The 17,338-nt window shown below is 39.3% G+C and overlaps 1 protein-coding gene across 2 annotated transcripts in view; it reads right to left on the reverse strand.

Annotated features, from left to right (window-relative positions):
• The window catches only part of LOC123878771 (glutamate receptor ionotropic, kainate 2), a 62,868-nt gene that overhangs the window by 8,718 nt on the left and 36,812 nt on the right, over positions 1-17,338 (reverse strand). For both annotated transcript variants that reach the window (XM_045926080.1, XM_045926079.1), the window contains 9 exons: positions 11,987-12,118; positions 11,054-11,185; positions 9,532-9,695; positions 8,781-8,834; positions 7,601-7,762; positions 5,912-6,055; positions 4,604-4,816; positions 3,008-3,211; positions 1,775-1,879 (listed from right to left, as the gene is read on the reverse strand). In XM_045926080.1, coding sequence (XP_045782036.1) covers positions 1,775-1,879; positions 3,008-3,211; positions 4,604-4,816; positions 5,912-6,055; positions 7,601-7,762; positions 8,781-8,834; positions 9,532-9,695; positions 11,054-11,185; positions 11,987-12,118 — 1,310 coding nt within the window. The remainder of the gene's footprint in view (positions 1-1,774; positions 1,880-3,007; positions 3,212-4,603; positions 4,817-5,911; positions 6,056-7,600; positions 7,763-8,780; positions 8,835-9,531; positions 9,696-11,053; positions 11,186-11,986; positions 12,119-17,338) is intronic.

Here is a 17,338-nt window from a genome sequence, read left to right on the forward strand (position 1 = left end):
ACCAGAGCGCGTTGGGAACGCTCGTAGCTTTAATGTTAAGTTGTAAATGATGAATGCGTTACCACGCGAAATCTAAGTAAATAGGTATTTGTTAAAATAATTATTATAGAGAGAGAGCTAGCAAGTCCCAGACATTCGTAATTTTCACACTAATATTATAAAACCGACTTCAAAAACCAAAAACACTAAAAAGTAGAAAATAATTTTTGTTTAGCTACACATGTAATGCACCTAGGTATGAAGTCGATCGAGCATATTAAAACAAAATTAGAAATCCAAGAGTGAAGCTCGCCTGACTTCATACCTAGGTACATTACATGTGTAGCTAAACAAAAATTATTTTCTACTTTTTAGTGTTTTTGGTTTTTGAAGTCGGTTTTATTTTTCTTTTGAAATTTTTTTATTTCACAATTTTTAGTGGGCCCACTGTACTATAATATGCTATGCCCAGTTAAAACCCTACTGTTTACTAAGCTATTACACTGATCGCGAGCAATTTGCTCCTATCCATTGAGGAGTTCTGTTCTCCATCTCCGAAGATATTCATCAGATCTTCACCAAATTTATATGGGACCACCTGCACAGTATACCCTTTCAAACAAAAAAAAATTTCCAAATCGGTCCAGGGGTCTTTGAGTAATCGGGGAACATACATAAAAAAAAAAAAAAAAAAAAAAACGAATTGAGAACCTCCTCCTTTTTTGGAAGTCAGTTAATAAAGGAGAAAGTTTGTATGCGAGTGTGTGTGTGTGTGTGTGTGTGTGTGTGTTTGTTACTCCTTCACGCAAAAACTACTGGACGGATTGGGCTGAAATTTAAAATGGAGATAGATTATACCTTGGATTAGCACATAGGCTACTTTTTATCCCGGAAAATCAAAGAGTTCCCACGGGAATTTTAAAAAACCTACATCCACGCGAATGAAGTCGCGGGCATCAGCTAGTATTTTATAAAAGCTGAAAGTTCCTCTGCGTTTTGTCCCTAACACAGGGAGGAACGATACAAGGTATACTTGGTACTTGTACCTATTTTGAAACATTTGTTTTAGTTTGAAAAAAATTGTGTGGATGTTTTCATAAGTTGAACGCAATTTTTAAGTGGTTCAATAAAAATAGGCAGGTACAGGTATCTACTTAGTTCATTGAAAGGAAAATTAAGTATTCTTTGGGTATCGTTGCCTATGGCAATGCAACCTTTTTCTTGAATTCATTCGTTTATGGCTTCCTCGCAAATGAGAGAAAAGCACTATGCAAGTCTCAAGCACTATGAATTAGCAATTGAAAGCCTCGTTTAGTTTAAAAGGACTCGATTAACGCCTCGTCCTTTTAAAGTCACTTCGGAAGGACTTGGTTTTTCCTCGTCCTTCCAATAGTAAATCGCTTTATTGTCAGTTAAGACAGTAATGTATTATGTACTAGCTGTGCCCGCGACTTCGTTCGCGTGGAATACTCTGTACGTTAAAAATGTTCGCCGTGATTCTTTAAATTGACATAACTTTTTTATTTATGAACCGATAGACATGAAATAAACACTAAATGTTAAGTGAAGCCTACTACAATATATTAGTGAAAACCGTATCTAAATCGAATAAGCCGTTTCTGATATTAGCGTGCACAAACACACAGACAAACAGACAAAAAAAAAAATTAATTACAATTTCGGGTTCGGTATCGATATAATAACAACGCCTGCTACTTTTTTTTATATTATATTTCCATTGTACAGACACCACTTTTCTACAATTTTATTATATGTATAGATTAATTTCACTTACCTTGAATAAAATCCCGATGCCTAAATTCATGAAAGGCTTCGTGAAGTCAATAACAGCCTCTCTAGCGTAGTTTATTGTCATTGACGCCACGGCTATGTCTGCTTTCTGGAAAAAACCGGCCAAGTGCGAGTCAGACTCGCGCACTGAGGGTTCCGTACTCAGGTATTTTTTCCAACATTTTGCACGATAAATCAAAAACTGTTATACATAAAATTAAATAAAAATCTGTTTTATAATGTACAGGCCCTTTCATATGGTACCCCACTTGGTATAGTTATCTTACTTTGAAAATTCAAACACATTTTAATTGTAAGTTGGTAAGGAGTCAACTGGAAAGTAATGCAGTCGTTTGGGCTCCACATGAAGCTAAGTATAGCCTTATGTTAGAGCGGGTGCAGAACAAATTTGTCAGGTTCTTGTACATGAGGCTTTATGGGGTTTACCCATTCTACCCATTGATGTACCCTACGCTATTTGTTCTGGGCATGGTCGGGTACAATGAGATAAGGTCTAGAAGGGAACTCGCGCTTGTTCTATATATTTTTAAAATAATAAGAGGCAAGTTATTTAATGCGGACGTATTAGGACAGGTGAGCCTTAGAGTGCCGGACCGGTACGTGTGGCGGAGGCGCAGGCCGCCGCTGCTGGCGCTGCCGCAAGGGCGCACCAATTTGCTGAACAAGGCGCCGCTGGCGCGCGCTCTTGGTACTCTTAACGTCGTGGCGGAGCGGATCGACCTGTTTTGTTGTACTCGGAGTGAACTCACAAGGGTGGCAATGTGGACTATCTGTTACGATAGGAATACTCTTTAACTTAGCTATCGCATTAGGTTAGCCTGTAATGATAGTTTTAAGTGGTGGTGAAAATAAATAAATAAATAAAATAAATAAAAATAAAAAAAAATTTCTTTGTGATGTAACCACAAATTCACGGTTTTCAGATTTATTCCTTTACTAGTGCTATAAGACCTGCCTATCTGCCAAATTTCATGATTCTAGGTCAACGGGAAGTACCCTATATATAAGTTTCTTTACAGACACGACGGACAGACAGACAGACATACAACAAAGTGATCCTATAAGGGTTCCGTTTTTCCTTTTGAGGTACGGAACCCTAAAAAATACTATTGCATTGATTACATACTACTGAGATTATTTAAGTAGTAGATAGCCTATTGCTAGTTACATACTATTATTTAAACTAAAAAATGTCTAAATCTCAATTAATTCTTACCCGATCCATCAATTCCTTGACAATTCCGTTCCACTGCCCGGTATCAGGGTCCCAGGCCCCGTACATATTATCCGGGACAAGTCTCAGTCTGTAGTGGAAGCCTGCCCTGGCTGCGACGCGGGCGAGCAGGTCGATGCAGAAACCCTCGAACCTGGCGTTGCCTTGCAGGTTCCAGCCTTCCTTCACCATGACGTAGGGTTTTTCCTGGAACAAAAATTATACTTAGTCAGTGGTCTTTATATGCCCACCCTTTCGCAAACAGTACAATTTGCGCCACTTTTTGTAGCATTTTTTTGGTTTTTTTTTTTAATTCACTATAGGCAAGTGCTTGACCATAATCACACCTGATGGAAAGTGATGATGTGGTCTAAGATGGGACGCGTTTACCTAGAAGGTGCCTATTCACTCTTGTTTTAAAGATACCCGGATTGTAATTGGTAGGAAACACAGATCGCTGAATAAATAAATTTAAAAATTTTAAAGAATATTACTCATTTTAATCATGACTAACATTCCCCTTTCCCCTCCAACTAAGCGTTAAGCTTGTGTTAACAGTAGGTACGATAATGATGCAACGGGTGGGGTTTGAACCTCCGACCTTTCGAATTTCAGTCCGCTCCTATAACCCTATTGAGGCTTAAATATCACACGAGAATGTACGAGTGATGACCTTAATAAAGCGATTCGATGGTTGAAAGGTGAACCAGGTCAAAAAGTTCTGATTGAATCCTTACCTCAACAGTCAGCACGGTAAGGGTGACCTTAGACAGAGGATCACGCCTGTAAGCAGCAGGGTCTGTGACTTGGAGACCATCTCCTGGAGCCCAGTGGCCAGCCAGCACAGCTATGTTCCTCACCGGGTAACCTCATCAGTTGAAGGCAGAATGTTCAACCCATCCACCAGCTAATATTCACCCACCCTTCTTCAGATTGTCCAGATGCAAGGTTGTTCTGAATCCTTACCTCGGATGGAGCAAGTAAATCTTTGAAGAATGTATGAAGTGATTTTCTTCCTGCTTCGTCAAGACCTTAAGTGGTAGTGAAGTAGGTAGGTCCTTAGTATGTAGGTGAAGAGGTGAAGACCTTAATAGTAGGTACCTTACAATTTGGTGGTAGAAAGGTCAAAAAGTCAGAAAGATCAAAAAGTACTGATTGAATCCTTACCTCAACAGTCACCACGATAAGGGTGACCTTAGGCGGAGGATCACGCCTGTAAGCAGCAGGGTCTGTGACTTGGAGACCATCTCCTGGAGCCCAGTTGCCAGCCAGCACAGCAATGTTCCTCACTGGGTAACCTCATCAGTTGAAGGCAGAATGTTCAACCCATCCATCCACCAGCTAATATTCACCCACCCTTCTTCAGATTGTCCAGATGCAAGGTTGTTCTGAATCCTTACCTCGGATGGAGCAAGTAAATCTTTGAAGAATGTATGAAGTGATTTTCTTCCTGCTTCGTCAAGACCTTAAGTGGTAGTGAAGTAGGTAGGTCCTTAGTAGGTAGGTGAAGAGGTGAAGACCTTAATAGTAGGACCTTACAATTTGATGGTAGAAAGGTCAAAGAGGAATCAGATCAAAAAGTTCTGAATGAATCCTTACCTCAACAGTGACAACGGTGAGAGTCACATTAGGCGGAGGATCACGCCTGTAAGCAGCAGGGTCTGTGACTTGGAGACCATCTCCTGGAGCCCAGTGGCCAGCCAGCACAGCACCTCCATGTTCTCCACCAGTCAACCTCATTAGTTGAAGGTTGAAGGTGGTTCGTACGCCATCGGTGAAGGCGATTGGGCCTGTTAAACCGTGGGCTTGGATCTGAGGGTAGGAGAAAAGAATTCATTGCTAACAAGTGTAAATTAAAAATTTATGACACCCCCGACAAGTAAAGGTTACAGTAACTAGAAAAGAACTTTCAAACGGCTAAACCGATTTTCTTGGATTATAGCTAAGAACACTCTCGATCAAGCCACCTTTCAAAAAAAAAAACTAAATTAAAATCGGTACATTAGTTTAGGAGCTACAATGCCACAGACAGATACACAGATTCGTCAAACTTATAACACCCCTCTTTTTGGGTCGTGGGTTAAAATTCAATTCCTCTTTCTAGTTGAAGGCAGCGGGAAGCAAAATCCGTAGGAGTTTAAAAATATTCATCTTTGAAAAACCCAAAACTATGGAATGGATATATCGGCAATGAAGATTACGATGTCTTTGATAGGTGGTAAGTTGGAATGCTGAAACTGTTTGTAAAAAAATATCTTTTTGATCTTTTAGAAATAGAAATAGAAAGATTTTCATTCAAATAAACGTTTTGATCGTCAAATGCATCTAGCATTTTTCGGAATGTTTTTCCTATCGAGAAAAGCCAGCAAGAAACTCGGCGGTTGATCAGATTCGATTTACAGAACCTGAGCTATCTTGAGTAGGTAGCTATATAATTTAAAAAAAAAAAGAATATTAGCCATTTGAATCAAGACTAACATTCCCCTTTCCCCTCCAACTAAGCGTAAAGCTTGTGCTAGGAGTGGGTAAGACAACAGTGCAACGGGTGGGGTTTGAACCGTTGACCTTTCGGATTTCAGTCCACTCCTATAACCGTTGAGCTATTGAGGCTTATTTTCAAGCTTTTAGAGCCATTACCAGAACAAGAAATAGACATGACATGATGAATAGAATTTTATATATACATTATGTTTATTTACTTTATTTTATTAGTACACCCCTTCCACTTTCTTTAATTTTTATTATCTCCTCACCCTAAGGTTGCCTGGAAGAGATCGCTATTTTAGCGATAAGGTCGCCTTTTGTACATAAATCTTTATTGTTATTTATATATTACTGTCTTGTTGGTGTACAATAAAGAATATTTTACTTTTACTTTACTTTACATGAAGGTTCAGATATGCCTACCTTGTTAATATTCTCCAGCAAGTCGTCACCGTGTGCTATATGCATCTCTGTCTCGCACGTCACATTGTTCGTATGCACGTCCTTAGTGGAAGCGAGAGCTAATGCCAGCACTTGGACTGCGTCGTACAGAAGTGCTGGTTCAGTCTGGAAAAAACGAAAACATCAGAAGCCGTTTTGTTTGGCCACTTTTGGAGTTGAAGGAACCGACCAATTGCGAGTCAGACTCGCGCACCGAGGGTTCCGTACTCGGGTATTTTTTCCGATATTTTGCACTAAATCAAAAAATCAAAAAAAAATTTTTTTTGAATGAAAGCCCTTTCATATGATACCCCACTTGGTATAGTTATCTTACTTTGAAAATCTATACATATAATAAAATTGTAGAAAAGTGGTGTCTGTACACTGGAAATATATAAAAAAAAAGTAGCAGGGGTTGTTATTATATCGATGCCGAACCCGAAATTGTAATTTTTTTTTTTTGTCTGTTTGTCTGTTTGTCTGTGTGTTTGTGCACGCTAATCTCAGAAACGGCTTATTCGATTTAGATACGGTTTTCACTAATATATTGTAGTAAGCTTCACTTAGGATTTAGTGTTTATTTCATGTCAATCGGTTCATAAATAAAAAAGTTATGTCAATTTAAAGAATCACGGCGCCTCGCGCCTGAGCGTCCGTGGCTATATAAAGCGCAAAAAGTCACTATTCCACGCGAACGAAGTCGCGGGCACAGCTAGTTTTTTTTTTTTTTTCTTATACAGCAGGGGAAATCCTCATGGACACCCACTGGGTAGTGCCGGACTTTTACCGGCTAAAACCCCTGCTGTCTCCTTGTTGGCTGTGTGCCCGCCTCGCAGCCTAAAACACAGCACAACACTTTTGCCCCTTCATCTACTTTTTTCCCTCCTTTTCTCTTCTTCCTCCTTTTCCTTCATGATTACTTCGGCGTAATTTGCAACAGCAATCCAATTCTCTTCCTTTGCTAGCATCTTTTTAACTACATTTTCTGCTGTTATGTCTCCTATTTTATCCACCAGTTTTTCTCTTTCCGTCTTCCACTTTGCACAGACAAATATAGTGTGCATGGCGTTATCTACTTCGCCGCAGTAAAAACATGTATCGTGTTGTCTCTTTCCGATACGTACGAGGAAGTCCATAAAAACCCCGTCCCCTGTTAAAAATTGCGTCAATCGGTAAGATAATCGGCCATGTTGTCTGTTAGTCCATTCTTCCAGACTCGGAATGAGGCAATGTGTCCATCTCCCTTTAATCGAGTTATCCCACTCTTTTTGCCATCTTGCGAGGGTTTCCTTCTTCGCAGCTCTGATTTGTTCGGGGTTTTTGGTGTTTCTTGTCTCCGTTCTCTCCAGAGCCAGTAGGTGGATGGGTGTTAAGTTCGCCAGTACCAGCGCTGCATCCGTGGATACCGTTTTATAGGCAGAGCACACTCGGAGCGCCAGCACACGTTGTGCTTTTAGTATTCGCCTTTTGTGCACTGCGAACTTCATTGCTGGTTCCCACACAGGCGCAGCATATAGTATTATCGACTGGGTAGCCATTGTCAGTGTTCTTCTTTTGTTGTCACTTGGGCACAGCTAGTTGAAAATACGTACGAGGCAGGCGTCTTAACCACAAGGCTATCACAACTTCACTTACTTGTACTTATTGACTTGACTTTGAATCCGACTTTACCTTAATATGTCCCCCGCTGAGTATGGAAGCGCCAATAGGATGGAACTTCTCCATAACCTGCAGGGCGTCCTTCACTTTATCTGAGTCCCGGTCCACCAGCCTCCAGCCGCTCATGTTGACCCGGTTGTAGAGGAAATCTTCCAGGTCGAACAGTTCCATATCCTGGAAAATAGGTGGACTTACACTTTTAACCAACTTCAAAAAAGAAGGAGGTTCTAAATTTTCCAGGTCAAACAGTTCCATATCTTGGAATATACGTAGACTTAAATTTTTAACAGCTTTCAAAAAAGGGGGTTCTAAATTTTCCAGGTCAAACAGTTCCATATCCTGGAAAATAGGTGGACTTAGACTTTTAACCAACTTCAAAAAAGAAGGAGGTTCTAAATCTTCCAGGTCAAACAGTTCCATATCTTGGAAAATACGTAGACTTAAATTGTTAACAACCTTCAAAAAGGAAAGAGGTTCTATATTTTCCAGGTCAAACAGTTCCATATCTTGGAAAATACGTAGACTTAAATTGTTAACAACCTTCAAAAAGGAAAGAGGTTCTAAATTTTCCAGGTCAAACAGTTCCATATCTTGGAAAATACGTAGACTTAAATTGTTAACAACCTTCAAAAAGGAAAGAGGTTCTAAATTTTCCAGGTCAAACAGTTCCATATCTTGGAAAATACGTAGACTTAAATTGTTAACAACCTTCAAAAAGGAAAGAGGTTCTAAATTTTCCAGGTCAAACAGTTCCATATCTTGGAAAATACGTAGACTTAAATTTTTAGCCAACTTCAAAAAAAGGAGAAGGTTCTCAATTCGACTGGTTTTTTTTTGTATGTTTGTTACGCGACTACTTCACCGATTATGAACCTTTTCTGCTTGGTAGGTGATATTTCAGAGGTGGTTCCATTTTGATTTGGTGAAGATCTGATGACTATCTTCGGAGATAAAGAAGAGAACTCCTGAATGGATAAGAGTAAATTACTCGTGGTCATTGTAATAAGTTAGTAAACAGTAGGTTTTACACCAGGTATAGCATATTTAAATACAGTGAAGCGACTAAACATTGTAAAATAAAAAATTTGGATGTCGAAAGAGGAATAAAGAACATTGGACTTGGTTTTGACCGCAAATTGAAAGGTTATTAATTTAAACGATTTACCATTAGTAATAGATATTAGATACTTACGAATGAGGTAAAAATGTAATGGTAATTTTCGTTGTTCATTTGAAGTTGAAGAATCTGTAAAAATATATAGGTGAAATTAGTAGTGAAAAGTCAAATCGAAAAAAAAAATCTATCATTCAATAAATGACTGGCTGGAACTTAAAAATCAACGGTTAAAAATTAGTAGGAACAAGTTTAAATTAAAAATTTATAACACCCCCGACAAGTGAAGGTTACAGTAACTAGAAAAGAGCTGATAACTTTCAAACGGCTGAACCGATTTTCTTGGATTATAGCTAAAAACACTCTCGATCAAGCCACCTTTCAAACAAAAAAAAACAAAATTAAAATCGGTTCATTTGTTTAGGAGTTACGATGCCACAGACAGATACACAGATACACCGATACACAGATACACACGTCAAACTTATAACACCCCTCTTTTTGGGTCGGGGGTCAAAAACAAATTAGAACATTAATTGAAATTTAGAATAATATAGAATATAGAATATAGAATATTAAAATAATATAGAATTAGAATGAACTGAAATAGAATACTAAGCACAATTTTTTTTTTGGTAAGTATAAACATATATGTGTTCGTATTCTATGCGTTCGCGCATCGTTCATCCGATTCAAGTGAAACTTTGTACAGCTGTTGTTGGTACTTACAGAGATATCGGTACATTTTAGATTACAATTAAAATTCAATAAGAATGAGGATATTTAAAAAAAAACGTAAAAGTAAAGTTTTAACGTCAAAGATACTTACAGCTCTAGAAAGCATGCGCAAATGCTTAGGGTCGGTGTCGACCACGATATGCACTATACGCTGCGCTTTGAGCTGCGCCAGCGCACGTCTGTAGTCCCGCGCTTCACACCGCACTGCGTACATGTCGCGTCCGTCGCGCGCTACACGCACTATGTTTAGTTCCCCTGGAAACAACCTTAGCTTTAGACTCGCTTCTCTTAGTTAAAAAAAAACAGCGCTTGGCTGCAACCCAAATAATATTCGGGATATTTTTCCTAGGACTTCTTCGTAGATTTAGGCTGAGAGCACACTTTGATTTTGCACAGACTTAATATACTGTTAAAACGAGACAGCATTATACCACTGGCATAAATATGCCTCGTTTTAATTGAAAATTAAGTCTTAGCAACGCAGCAGGGTGGAGTTGAGCTACTCACCAATGACCGAACTCATAAAATTAGATCCCATCCCATCCATCAGCCTTGAAACGTCCACTGTTTGACATACGCCACCTTACATGGTCTCCCATCTTCCTCATCCACCCACTTCTCGACACCTTCTCCAGGTCATTGGTCCAGTAGGCTAGAATTAAACTACCTACTTACCAAACCCATGAACTACATCCAATCTATCAGCATGCTTCTACCTTGTGCAACCATAATTATGCAGACTTTTTTGACAGGGTACCATCAAATCTCTACCTTCCTTATCCACCCTCTTCCCGCCACCTTCTTTAGGCCATTGGTCCAGCAGGCTAGTGCTAAATTACTTATCAAATTCTAATTCTTATTCTAAAACTACATCCAATCCAATCGATCATCCTGGATCCACTACTGGACATAGGCGGTTTTGAGAGCATACGTGACCAAACATGGTCTTCCACCTTCCGCATGCATCTACTACCTGACACCTTCTTCAGGTCATCCCTCAACTTGCATGCATCCACAGTTGGACATAGGCCTTTCCGAAAGCGCACGGCCAAACATCTTCTCCATCCATCGACTTCCCACCACCTTCTTCAAGTCATTGGTCCAGCAGGTTAGAGCTAAACTCCCTACCAATCCCATAAAACTACAACCAATCCAATCATTCATCCTGGATCCACTGTTGGACATACTCGAGAGCACGGCACCAAACATGGTCTTCTACCTTCCACCACCAAGCCATTGGTTCATTAGCCTAGAGCTAAACAACTTACCAAACACCCAAGAAACTATACTCAATGCATGCTTATATGCATCCACAGTTCGACATAGGCCTTTCCGAAAGCGCATGGCCAAACACTGTCCTCCATCGTCCCCATCCATCTACTTCCCGACACCTTCTTCAGGTCATTAGTCCAGCAGGTTAGAGCTGAACTACCCACCAAAGCCCATAAAACTACATCCAATCCAATCCATCATCCTGGATCCACTGCTGGACATAGACCTTTTCGAGAGCACTTCACCACGGTCCTCCACTTTCTTCATCCATCTACTTCCCACCACCTTCTTCAAGAAGACCTGAAGAAGAACTTAAGAAGAAATGAAGAAGAACTACTTACCAAACCCATAATCTTCGTATATAATTCCCATCCTAGTCCAGTTCAGGAAAGCAGTCAAGTCTTTGAACGCCTCGTCCATCAGTTCTCTAGAGGGGTACAGGTTGACTATGAAGGAGTCTGAGTTGTTGAGGTCTGTGGACAAATAATATCATGCTTGAAGTCATGTTTTAGGGCCCCGTACCTCAAAAGGAAATAAAACCGGCCAGTGCGAGTCAGACTCGCTCACTGAAGCCCTTTCATAAGACATACACGTAAGACGTATAGTTATGTTACTTTGAAAATTGAAAAGCATTTTAATTATTTTTGTGATGTGATGACAAATTCACGGTTATCGGATTTTTTCCTTTACTTGTGCTAAAAGACCAACTTACTTGCCAAATACTTGATAATTAATAATAATAATAATTTGATACTTACCAAATTTCATGATTCTAGGTCAACGGGAAGTACCCTATAGGTTTTCTTGAGAAACACGACAGACGGACGGACAGACAGACAGACAGACAACAAAGTGATTCTACAAGGGTACCGTTTTCTCCTTTTGAGGTACGGAACCCTAAAAATGTGATCTACTCTATTCTAAACCCATACCAGGACTTCGTCTGTGATGGCGTTTGCTGGCGCGCGTGCTGTGCTTGTTTGGAGTGTTTTTTTTGTTAAGAGTAGCTGGTTTTTGTGTTAGTTGGTGTTTTTTGGTGGTGGAACTGACTGGGAAGCGCTCTAAAGGGGCGCCGCGCGTATGTCGGCGGGCGCCGGCGCAGACGGAGTCCTGCATACTTGTATAAATTCAATAACTTGAAAATATCACAAACTTGACATTGGCTAATCAGAGTAAAGCCAGATTTAAAGAAAAAAAAAACCCATACCCCACCCTATATCGATTTCTTAACGGTGTCGTACCGAAACGCGAAATCGATTGGCGATGTAACTTACTGTCAACAAAGTGTGGCGCCACAGTCATGTACGGCGCATGCAGCGAGCGACACATCGCGGCCAGCGTGGACCCCAGCAGTGGGCCTGCGCTGCTGAATATAGCTATAGCCCCCGACTTGATCTGTGTGCAGGCTGGAAAAAGAAAAAAATATTTCATAAATAGATAGATAGATAGATAGAAACACTTTATTGCACACAAAAACATGTAAAGGATAACAACACAGTAAGAAGAAAACAGAAAAAAACAATTGTCTGCAAAGGCGGCCTTATTGCTTGGAGCAATCTCTACCAGGCAACCTTTCATACTAGAGGATGCCCGCGACTTCGTCCGCGTGGATTTTTGTTGATCCCGTGGGAACTGTTTGATTTTCCGGGATAAAATGCCTATGTCAATTACAGGGATGCAAACTACCTCGGTACCAAATTTCATACAAATCGGTTAAGCGGATGGGTTTTTAGGAATCCCGTGGGAACTCTTTGATTTTCCGGTATAAAAAGTAGCCTATTCAGAATCGGTTAAACTGTTGAGCCGTGAAAAGGTAGCAGACAGGCACACTTTCGCATTTATAATATTATAGAAATAGTATGGAAGGTTTTTAAAGATCCCATGGGAACTGTTTGATTTTCAAGGATAAAAAGTTGCCTATGTCAATTACAGGGACGCATGCTACCTCGGTACCAAATTTCATACAAATCGCTTAAGCGGATGGGTTTTTGGGAATCCCGTAGGAATTCTTTGATTTTCCGGGATAAAAAGTAGCCTATTTAGAATCGGTTAAACTGTTGAGCCGTGAAAAGGTAGCAGACAGACAGACAGACACACTTTCGCATTTATAATATTATGGAAATAGTATGGAAGGTTTTTAAAGATCCCGTGGGAACTGTTTGATTTTCCGGTATAAAATGCCTATGTCAATTACAGGGACGCAAGCTACCGCGGTACCAAATTTCATGCAAATCGGTTAAGCGGATGGGTTTTAGGCATCCCGTGGGAACTCTTTGATTTTCCGGGATAAAAAGTAGCCTATTCAGAATCGGTTAAACTGTTGGGCCGTGAAAAGGTAGCAGACAGACACACTTTCGCATTTATAATATTATAGAAATAGTATGGAAGGTTTTTAAAGATGACGTGGGAACTGTTTGATTTTCCGGGATAAAATGCCTATGTCAATTACAGGGACGCAAGCTACCTCGGTACCAAATTTCATACAAATTGGTTAAGCGGATGGGTTTTTAGGAATCCCGTGGGAACTCTTTGATTTTCCGGGATAAAAAGTAGCCTATTCAGAATCGGTTAAACTGTTGAGCCGTGAAAAGGTAGCAGACAGACAGACAGACACACTTTCGCATTTATAATATTATAGAAATAGTATGGAAGGTTTTTAAAGATCCCGTGGGAACTGTTTGATTTTCCGGTATAAAATGCCTATGTCAATTACAGGGACGCAAGCTACTTCGGTACCTTTCATGCAAATCGGTTAAGCGGATGGGTTTTTAGGAATCCCGTGGAAACTCTCTGATTTTCCGGGATAAAAGTAGCTTATGTTCGTCCCCGGGATATAAGCTAACCCTGTACCAAACTTCAGAATCGGTTAAACTGTTGGGTCGTGAAAAAGTAGTAGCCAGACAGACAGACACACTTATAATATTAGTATGGATTAAACTAGCCTGGATAAAACTAGGTTGCCCGCAGCTTCGCCAGCGTGGATTAAGTTTTTAAAAATCCCATGGGATCTTTTAATTTCCCAGGACAAAAGTAGCATATCAGTAATAGCCCGTCCCTGGGATGTAACGTGTTTCTGTACCACGCAGAAACATTTAAACGGGTGACCCTTTAAAATCCCAAGGGATCACCAGGATTTAGGAATGCAATTCCTTACAGCATCAAGATTGAGGAGTCGGAATCCAAATTTTTCATGAAACAGTTTCGCAAAGTTCCTTTATCGAAAAAAAAAATAACGCCAATCGATTCAGAAATGTCGGACATTTCAGTGTACATAGGTAGAAAAACACAACTCCCTTTTTGAAAGTCGGTTAAAAAAGTAGCCTAAAGTATATTACTCCCTGGTCAATCCTCTACTTGTCTGTGAAAATCCCGTCAAAATCGGTTCGGCCGTTCCGAAGATTAGCCCGTTCAAACAAACAGACAGACAGACAAAAATTTTAAAAACGTGTGATTTAGTTATGGTATCGTTCAACCCTAATATGGGCTTAATATCAGGTAGTTATTTCGAAATTACAGACAGACACTCCAATTTTATTTATTAGTATAGAAGCGGTGAGATAGGCTAAAGATTACGGGTCCACAAACTTCCGCAATCTATTTTTGGACTTCCCTTTACACGAGTTTAAAAAATCTATTAAAAAAGTTTTCTTTCTTTCTTTCTTTCTTTCTAAAAGTATGCCCCTGAAAAAAGCGTATTTCACAATCAAAGATTATGTAAATGATAAAAGAGCGTGGATTTGACCTGCAGCTCGCTCCAGCAATGCGCGGGACTTCAATTACTTTTATACATGGCATAATATTGTATATCAAATTTTAGAAAAGAGTAACCGCCGAGTTTTTTGCTGGTTCTTCTCGGTAGGAAGGCATTCCGAACCAGTGGTAGGTGCGTTTGACCATTCAAAAGTAGGTATTTGTAAAAGTATAGTTGAATAAATATATTTTGAATTTTAGGTTAAGATAGATCGAGTTTAATTAGGCTCTCATGGATCTGGCATATTCACATAGTGATTAAAAGATCCTGGGTTAAACAAGTGTAAATTAATTAACGCCACCGACAACCCCCGGTTACAGTAACTAGAAAAGAGCTGACAACTTTCAAACGGCTGAACCGATTTTCTTGGATTATAGCTAAGAACACTCTCAATCAAGCCACCTTTCAAACAAAAAAAACGATGCCACAGACAGATCCACAGATACACAGATACACACGTCAAACTTATAACACCCCTCTTTTTGGGTCGGGGTTTCAAAAAGAGCAACCGCCGAGTTTCTTGCTGGTTCTTCTCGATAGGAAAGACATTCCGAACCAGCGGCGGGAGCTTTTGCAAAAAAAATCAGAGTTTAAAAAATAGCGAGCCAGGATCAAAGAATTAATAAATATGAATAAACTTATTAGCAAACCAAAAATCACACAACACTCAAAATGGAAATGTATTTTTAAAAATGGAACATTCCCGAATGCAGCGAGCGGAAACGCAATATGGCTACCGGATGTGGTTGGTTCGAGAGCCCTCAGCTATTTTTGCAGGCTTGAAAAAAGTGTGCTTCATTGAAATGTACTTTTTAACTTCCGCCAACATAGTTCAACTTTTTCATACCATCAACTATGTACCAACAACTACATACATACTAGAATAGATGATTTGACCGACTCCAAAAAAGGTTCTCAATACGTCGAAATATTTTTTATTTTTATGTATGTTCCCCGATTACTCAAAAACCTCGGACCGATTTAAAAACCGATGATAAAAGAGCCTGGATTTGACCTGCAGTTCGCTCCAGGCCTTCAATTACTTTTATAAATGGGCATAATATTGTATATCAAATCTTTGAAAAGAGCAACCACCGAGTTTCTTGCCGGTTCTTCTTGGTAGGAAAAGCATTCTGGGCTCTTGATGATTCAAAAATACTTGGAAAAGTCTAATCGAATAAAAATATTTTGAATTTAGGAAAGTCTTTTTTTTTGTTTTAAAGGGTTTAAGGGTTTTTTTTGTTTTCTTCTCAGATTTCTATACTATCCCGAAGAAAATATAAAAGAATTGGACTTTGGACTTCGACGTAATATTTTCTTACTTTATTTATTGCCTGTTATCACCCAAAACCACCATGATCCAAACTTCATAGTCGCTGACCGTTTCTCCTTGTGTTGGGGACAATACGCAGAGAAACTTACAGCTATTATAAAATAACGAAGGTTTGGCACGCACTGGCTCTCTCTCTAAATTAGTTAATAACTAGCTGACGCCCGCGACTTCGTCCGCGTGGATTTAGGTTTTTCGAAATCCCGTGGGAACTCTTTGGTTTTCCGGGATAAAAATCCAGGATATTATCTATCTCCATTCCGAATTTCAGCCAAATCCGTCTAGTAGTTTTTGCATGATAGAGTAACAAACATACACACACACACACACACACACACACACACACACACACATACATGATGCCCGCAGCTTCGCCCGCGTGGATTTAGGTTTTTAGAAATCCCGTGGGAATTTTTGAGTTCCCAGAACAAAAGTAGTCTATCCGTACCGCGCGACAGTCTTTACTCGTTAAAGATCCTAACGAAATCCGTCCAGTGGTTTTTGCGTGAAGGAGTAACAAACATACACACACATACACACAAACTTTCGCCTAAGTTATAATATTAGTGTGATATTTGCTTACTAATTAATCAGTTACGCAAAGCTTTGAGAGGCAATTATAATTCAAATATCTGATATTCCCACCTCCAACTTAAATAATTTCCTCGTACCTACTAACAATGCATAATTAAATTCGCTTTTAGAACAATACAATATTAACTATCGGAAATTCAAAATCGAATTTGGAGATTGCGAGAAACTTTGAATCACATCATGATATACAAGCAAATTAATGTACCTACTATACAGGATAACCAGAACGTTAGCAAAAACTTAGCGTTATTATTCAAATCAAAATCAAAATCATTTATTCAAAGTATTTACAATTGAACTCCTTTTGATGGTCGAAATTGTTAAATTTGAACGATATAGTGGTGATAAAACTTAAAACTAAAGCTACGAGGGTTCTAAACGGGCCCAAGTCTGAAAAAATCACACTAATATTATAAAGGAGAAAGTTTGTATGTGAGTGTGTGTGTGTGTGTATGTATGTTTGTTACTCCTTCACGCAAAAACTACTGGACGGATTGGGCTGAAATTTAGAATGGAGGTAGATTATACCCTGGATTAGCACATAGGCTACTGTTTATTCCGGAAAATCAAAGAGTTCCCACGGGAATTTTAAAAAACCTACATCTACGCAAACGAAGTCGCGGGCATCAGCTAGTTATATATATATATATATTATACCTACTCCCTAAACAAAATCCAATGCCAAATATCTTTAATGAATAAGTTGCCTTATTTTGTAGTTTTAGTGATTTAGTATTTTTCAAACCCGCAATGTATAGAGTGCAAAGTTCGAGTCAATGACCCACTTACGCAACGTTTGTTTACCTCTAGCGTCAGTCAGATGTTTTATTTGCTATTATACCTATTGTGAACTTTATAAAATACACGATATTTTTATTTACTTTTTTCGCGTTTATTTCCAATTCCACTTCTTAAAATATGGAAAATTCTATTAAGAGTCCAGTTGGTAGA

This window comes from Maniola jurtina, chromosome 26, assembly GCF_905333055.1.
Source record: "Maniola jurtina chromosome 26, ilManJurt1.1, whole genome shotgun sequence".
In the NCBI taxonomy this organism is placed as follows: domain Eukaryota; kingdom Metazoa; phylum Arthropoda; class Insecta; order Lepidoptera; family Nymphalidae; genus Maniola; species Maniola jurtina.